A 7,949-nucleotide genomic window follows, 5' to 3' on the forward strand; every position below is an offset into this window, starting at 1 on the left:
GTATTACCTATACGTCACTTTTTCGCAGAAAACTTCAAACTTGAAATTCTCCGAAAATCTTAATATTAATCCGAGCAACTGAAATTTTTCAACGAAACGTGCTCTGTCCAAAAATATAACTTTCATTCAAAACCGGATCCGAGCACTTTGAGTGATTCCCTTTCAAATTTTCATATTGGAAAATACGCTATACGATTTGCAAAACGCAAAAGCCGCCGAATAAACGTACCTACTTTTAGAATATGAGATACAACAGCGCATTTTCATTTTCGAGGTCAGCCGTATCAATACGCATAAAAATTAGTCTGGATTTCATTTCGGCGCCTTTCTCAAACGCCACATCGACGCGACGCTGCTCTTAAAAGGTCATGTAAACAATAACAATGGTTGCGTAGAAAAAAATTGGCACACGCGCGACACGAACTATTAAATTCTGAAAATATACAAAAATAAAATCAGAAATAATGAATACGATAGGAAACCTTGTAAGGAAAAAATAAAACGTTGCGATCGTACATTAAATTTAAATTTGAATGCTCTCGATTATGCAATCGTTGCAATCTTCAACAACATATAGTACGCTCCAATCACGGATATGGATCTATTTTGGTCAGATAACAATTTATTTTGACACGTTCAAATAATCTGCCCTAGAAAGAATTATTTGAAAAAAAAAACGATAAATATTATTTCATGAAAATGAAGTATACCTATAGATTAAAATCATCCTATCTTATGTGACTCATGCGATTTTCTTAATTTTTAATTTCAGAAAGGTTCCCATATATAGAACATACTTGTACCTTGGAAGATTCTCCATGTCAGCCGGTTGCTCGAGACTGCAGCGAATATACTCGTATTGTGGACTGTTGCTGTAATCAACAATTGGCGAGTAAATGTTAGTTCTTGATTATTATTTGAGCATGTTCTTGTCTTCAAAAATTAAATCAACCAGCAACCACAGCTCGATTAGTGGTATTAGTCGACAGAATATCTACAGTAAAACCTACCTAAACAGAAACGACATTACAACAATCATTTAATTAATGATTATGAATAATAATGATCATCATTACGGGGACTTATCTACTTTTATATATACGCTGCAAATGAGGCAGCGAAAAGAAAAAAATCATCTCACTATTAGCGAAGGTTATTTTTTCACCTTTTACACTGAATAAGACAGTACAAGTTATTTAGTTAACTAGCAAATTTTTTGATGTGAACATCTTCGCCTCTCATTAATTCAATTTAATGACAAATCTGATAATTTTTTTCACAGAGTTCATTTTTTATGTAGAACGTGAAAGTCCGGCATATGACAATATAGAAATAATCGCAACCCCTCCCCGATCCTACGAGACAACTTTTCTCTTAAAAGGGACATCCCAAGAAAAATTTCAAAGCAAACTTTCCAAAGAAAAATTGGCTTTACCAACAAAATGGAGGCCATTTTGATCGACAGGTTAGACGCAAATCGCAAATTTTGCTTTCCAGCAAAGGATTCGCACGAAATTTTTTGAACTGGACCAAGCTAGATCAAAATAGCATGCAAAAATTCATCACCAGCTAATAACTGTATTTTTTGATTTTTGACGAATTTTTAAAAATCAAAATGTCAAAAATGAAAGAAAAAAAAATCAAAATTTTGTTAAATTGGCCTAGAAAGCTGAAATTTGAGGTACACCCTATTTTAAACTTGCCAAATCGATTGGATACGGTTTCAAACCATTTTGAGCAGTTCTGGAGCCTCCAGCAGATTTTTGAAACTTGAAATTTCCACAAAATTTCATCAAATGAGGCCATCTTTTGTTTAAAAATCGAAATTTTTAATCAAGTACATTCAAATTCTAAAATTGTGTTGACAAAAAAATAAAATTCGTCCCAAAAAACATTTTTTTACCTCTTGAAAATACAAATTTTTGAAATTTTTTACCATCGTTTCGCTTACGAGCCTCTGCTTTTTTCTTGTTTTTCAAATTGAAATCGAACTTTTATAAAAATCTATTAAGGGATTCGAATTTTAAGAATGTTCAAGCCTAAAAAAAAAAAAATGCCACATGACAAAACATTGTTTTTCTACTTCTCTAAATTAGAATTTTCTCTCAATGCGCTCGGACCTATTCGCTATTTCTGTTTCAAAATTCAAACTATTAAAAACCAGCCAGTAGATATATTTTGTTCATTATAAGGATTAGTTAATAAAATCGACACTAGGTAAGCGCTAGTGTCGCGTTTACGATTTACGTTTCATACGTAGTAGATGGACGCTTGCAGGCTGGAAGTGGTGGTTTGACTGAGAGGGGTAAACGTTTCTTGCGTCGTGTGAATTATAGGTACGATTTTTTTTTTTATTGATGATGGGTGTTTAGTGAAGCCCTCAAATTTGGGTTATTTTGAAAAGTGGAAATATGAGAGTGTGACATGTCGATTGTAATGTTTTTGACAACGCTGAATCCAAAAATGGGATCTTCTAGTAAATACGTTATAGGTTGAGTATTGTTAACTTCGCAGATTTTAAATATTTCAGTAGTCCAATTTGGTGTATAACCTTTTGCAAATTTCTTGCACCCTTTATACTTCTTCAATCGTTTTGAAGTATTTTTCAGTATACACTGTAATACTTCACTTTCGTAAGATTTGTTAACCTCAACAGGACTACGTTCAATGGTTGAATGATACAAATGAAGAGTGATATTCCAAAACTCGCTTTGTCCATTTTTATCAAAGTTGGGTTTTCAGCAGTACCTGGTAGATGAAGTATTAACTCACATTCCTACATCATCAACCTACCAAAATAAGGTGTTAAACTCACCTCAATAGCCAATTCACTAAAAATTAAAAAAAAAATAATATTCCAAAATGCGCTTTGTCCATTTTTATTGAAATTTTTTTCAGCAGTATTTAGTGGATGAAGTGTATACCTACACTCCTACATCATAAAACCACCCAAATAAAGTGCTAAACTCGCCTAAAAAGCCAATTTACCCGTTTAGAGGGAAACTGTTTTTCGTCTTTCCTGAAAAGTTGTGAAAATGGACAAAGCGAGTTTTGGAATATCACTCTTCAAATGATTAAACTAATTTATAATTTTTGGTAAAATTTCCAAAAAAAACTATAAGACCCTATAACACTCATCTCTTTAAATAACATCGTTTTCAACGTTCTTATACATCGTTCTACAATGGAGGCCTTTGTAACCAAATAGGTAGAGTTGTGATTAATTTTATATTTTTTCAAAACCTTACTACATTTTTGATTATAAAATTCGGTTCCTTTATCTGTTTGTAAAAATTTTGGACAAGTGATTTTTGAAAATATGTTCTCCAAAGCATCAGCAACTGTTTCTGTCAATTTATTTTTCAGAGGAACTGCCCAAACAAATTTTGAAAATGTATCTATCATCACCAAGACATAGGTACTTGAAATTTTTATTCAAAGAAGCGTATGGTATTATCTCAAATAGATCTGCTTGAAATAAATCATACAACCCATTAATTACAGTTGTACGACGAATACATTTTTTTCGAGCTGGTTTATACTTTTTCACAGAATTTTTTTCATTTTTTTCGCCACTTTTTTACAAATTTTTCTGTTTTTTATATATGTTAAAGACCTAACATTACTAATGTTGGTTACTATACCAGAAGATTGTCGAGTACACGTACCAGAACACCTACCAGTAGCAGTACTTGCTCTAATACCTACAGTAAAAAATTATCGAATCTCTTATTCAAACTATATATTTATATATATTTCCCCCCTCCATTTCAAGTCGTATCCAAAAAATAAGCCCATTTTCGAATTCAGCGTTATCGAAAACATAACAATCGATATGTCACACTCATATTTTTACATTTTTCAGAATACCCCTTTGAGGGCTTCACTGTTCACCCATTGAAAATACATGAAACAAAAAGGTATCTATTAATTTACTCCACGCGACTACGTCGCGCCGTGTGTAACGTATACCCCCCTTAGTCCAACCACCGCTTCCAGCCCGCAAGCCTCCATCAACTACTACACAACGTAGATGACCAACGAAAACGCAAACGCGACACTAGCGCTTACCTAGTGTCGATTTTATTAACTAATCCTTATAATGAACAAAATATATCTACTCCAGCCATTCAAATTCTGAAATTTTGAGCTAAAAAAGCGAACAAATTTTTGAAAAACATTGTTTTTTACCTCTCTAAATACGAATTTTTAAAAGTTTTCGCCCTCCTTTCTCTTTTCTAAATAAGAAAAAAATCCATTTTTGAAACTTTTATAAAATTCAAAAGGGAAAACAACAACTTTTTATAAGCTCTAATACGAATAAAGGATTTCAATTGGAAAAATTATCAGTCATTTTATTCAACAAAATTGGCATTTCTTTCTATGGAAAATGTTTCGCCCCCCTCGGCCCTCCCCCATAAAATAAACAGGAACACCTCTAAATTTTGTTCGTTTTAAATTGACTAATTTTTGAGAAATTGAATAAACAGACAAAAATAAAAATAAATTGCACAACTTGCATTCAAATAATATACGAACCTGAGAAAAAAATAGGACGAAAAAGATTCTTAGGGGAAGGGAGGGGATAAAGTTTTGAGGGCCACATCCGGTGCATTCGCCAGGGGCCCCCATCCAAACCTGTCTGCCACATTTTTGTCCATCAATTTCATACTTCTTGGAGAATTTGAAAAATTGCCCTAGTTTGAGATAGAAAGATGAAATTCAGTTTACACCCTATTTTCGACATCAATATTACGAGGTGGATTATACAGGCACTTTCAATCCATTTTGGAGCCTCCCAGCAGATTTTTAGAAACTTCTCTTTTTCAAAAAATGCCACAAAGTCTGTCCGAATTGACTTTAGCACGTACTGATGTGCAGAGTAATTTTGTCATTTGTGGAAATTCCAAGTTTCAAAAATCTTTTGGAGGCTCTAGAGCTGTTCAAAACAGCTTGAAACAGTTTCCAATCGATTTGGCAGGTCAAAAATGGAGAATATCTATAATTTCAGCTTTGCAGATCAATTTTGAAAAATTTTGATTTTTTTAAAATTTTTGGCTTAAAGATTTTCAAGAATTCACAAAAAATTGAAAAATACACTTGGGCACTTGAAATTTTGGCTGGTGATTACTTTTGCATGTTTTTTCGGTCTCGCTTTGTCCAGTTCAAAAAATTTCTTGCTGGTCTTATGTTGGAAAGAAAACTCCATGATTTCGGTTGAAACCGTTTCCAATCGATTTGGCAGGTCAAAAATGCAGAATATTCCAAATGTCAGCTTTACAGGTCAATTTGGTGAAATATTGACCTTTTCCCCTCATTTTTGGCCTAAATTTGATTTTCAAAAATTCACCAAAAATCGAAAAATGCACTTGAGCACTTGAAATTTTGGCTGGTGATTACTTTTGCATTTTTTTTCGATCTGATGTTGTTCAGTTCAAAAAATTTCTTGCTGCTTTCATGTTGGAAAGAAAAATCTGTGATTTTGGCTGACTTGTCAATCGAAATAGCCCCACCGTTTTGTTAGTAAAGCCAACTTTTTTAGGCAAGTTTTCTTTAAAATATTTCTTAGTACGTCCCTTTTAAGAAAAAAGTTGTTCCAGATGATCAAGCGGAGGGGGGGGGCGGAGGAGGAGATTATTCCTATTGTCATATACTTACCGGATTATAAACATTCAGGAGCTTTAATTACAATTTTTGAAAAAATAATCAAATTTTAATCTTCTATTTCTATTTATTTATTTATTTATTTATTTCTGTTGCAGGGAAAGCGAATTACCTGAAATCGTGTGCGAGTAGACCTCAAGCACCTCCTATTTACGAGTCGATTCTTTCTTCTTATAATTTATTGGTGCAATATATAAATGTGATATTCGCTTGAATATCTTTTCCAATGTAGGTAATTTGCTTATTGTTGCGTCAAAAGAGTGCTTCATCCTCCCATTCACACCAGCACGCAGTGGACATTGAACATCGAAGCAAATATGCAATTGACTGACCAGTGAACCCATCATCTCCGGTGCTGGAAATAAAGAAAACAACCATAAGTATACCTATCGGCTAGAGAGGCTAGTAAATGTACATTGTACTATGTATGCTGTAGTAGTGTATGCAATTCGAAGAAAGTGCTTCCACAAATTATAAACCGTAAAAAAATACAAAACATGTACTTATAGTAATTCAGTTAATCACATTGACTCGGAATAGGCTGCTATAAACTCGTATATTTGTACCAAATAAAGACCTATACGAAAAAATCCGAGATGACAATTCACAATTGATGTTAAACGAAAACAATTGCTACGCGAAGTCGTTCTTCCAGAAAACCAGCCGGAGCGTGACAATTAATCGACACTTGATTAAATTTTCTACGACTTTGGCCACGAATATACTTCATATCCTATTGAGAAACGGGATATCAACACCGAGTATCAACTTATTCTTTCCTTAATGCTGGATATTTCTAGAAAAATCTCCGTAGAATCGTACTCTTAACTCATTTAGTAGGTACCTAACTCGATTATTTTTCGAGAAAAATTTGAACTTGAATTATAATCATTTTATGAGCACTTAGGTAAAAACTCGTGAAAAAATTTCAAGGCATTTAAAAAAAATATCAAAAATCCTGCAGCTATACATCGTATTGATCTTCCTTAACCTCACCCTACAACATTACAGAAATTCTGTGCTGAAAAATCAGCTAATTCTTTAAAAAATGTATTAAGTAAGTATACCTAAAATATCACCAGCCAAAATTTCAAGTGCTAAAAACAATTTTCAAAAAAAAAAAAAAAAAAAAAAAATTGGAAAAAATCAAAATTTCAACGATTTGAAATGGAAAAGTTATTTCAATTTGTATCCATCAAATCAATAATTTTCCTAAAAAACAAGAGTTATGCAAAAAGTTCTACGTAAACAATTATCAGCATCACTGCATCAGCTTGACTTTTCTGAAGAGTTTTCAAAAATTTGTCTGTAATGAGACCCAATGAGTAGAGCCATTAACAAGGCTCGTACTCAATTTTGTAGTTAGATAATCAAAAAAACTTGAAAAATTAACCAAAAAATACGTAATTTTAAAAATGAGACAAAACGTGAGTTAAACATTTTGATAATGCAGAGAAAAAATTAACAAAAGCTTGTATTCAATTCCCCCTCCCCTCCCTCCTTCCAAAAGTACATACCATGGTAACCAAAAAAGCTTGAATAAGTAACCAAAAAGTAATTTAAAGAGAGAAAAAACGGAAGTAAAAATAAGTATATTTCAATAATGCAGAGAAAAATGACCAAAAAAAATGAAATTTTTGGTAAGAATTTTCGTATTTTCTAAAAAAAAAATATTTTGGACAAAAATAAGCGAAACTTTGACCATTTTAAAAAAAGAAAAGCTTTTAGGCAATTTCTAGAAAAAGAACGAGATTTTTGGACCCCTCTTGGAATAAAATAAAGTTTTTTGTTTTTTGTTTTTTTTTTTTTAGCGAAAAAACGACAATTTCTGACCATCTTTCTGTAACTGAAAATTTTTGTAAACTTATGAATAAGCGAGAATTTTTGACACTTTTTGAAAAAAAGCAAGACTGACGATTTCAGCAAAAGCATGGCTTATTGGGAATTATGGGTAAAAAAGTGATCCTTTTTAGCAAATTTTCAGCTAAAAACTAAAAAGTGAGATTTTTGGACAATTTTTATAGTGCGATTTTTTTTTTAGCGAAAAAACGACAATTTTTGACTATTTTTCTATAAACTGAAGTTTTTGTAGATTTTTTAAAAAGCCAGAATTTTTGATAATTTTTGGCAAAAAGCAACACTGAGAAATTCAGTAAAAGCAGGACTCTGAATTGGGAATTATTGGCAAAAAAGTGATCCTTTTTAGCAATTTTGGGCTAAAAATTGCGATTTTTGGACAGTTTTTGAATAGGGTGAACATTTTTTGTTTTTTTTAACGAAAAAAC

The 7,949-nt window shown here is 32.3% G+C and overlaps 1 protein-coding gene across 1 annotated transcript in view; it reads left to right on the forward strand.

Annotated features, from left to right (window-relative positions):
• The window catches only part of LOC135842273 (uncharacterized), a 22,714-nt gene extending 16,538 nt beyond the window's left edge, over window positions 1–6,176 (forward strand). The window contains exons 4-5 of the mRNA XM_065359651.1: window positions 773–898; window positions 5,763–6,176. Of these exons, the coding sequence (XP_065215723.1) occupies window positions 773–898; window positions 5,763–5,878 (242 nt within the window). The 3' untranslated portion in view covers window positions 5,879–6,176. The remainder of the gene's footprint in view (window positions 1–772; window positions 899–5,762) is intronic.
• The last annotated feature ends 1,773 nt before the right edge of the window (window positions 6,177–7,949 follow it).

This window comes from Planococcus citri, chromosome 4 (genome assembly GCF_950023065.1).
Source record: "Planococcus citri chromosome 4, ihPlaCitr1.1, whole genome shotgun sequence".
Taxonomy (NCBI): domain Eukaryota; kingdom Metazoa; phylum Arthropoda; class Insecta; order Hemiptera; family Pseudococcidae; genus Planococcus; species Planococcus citri.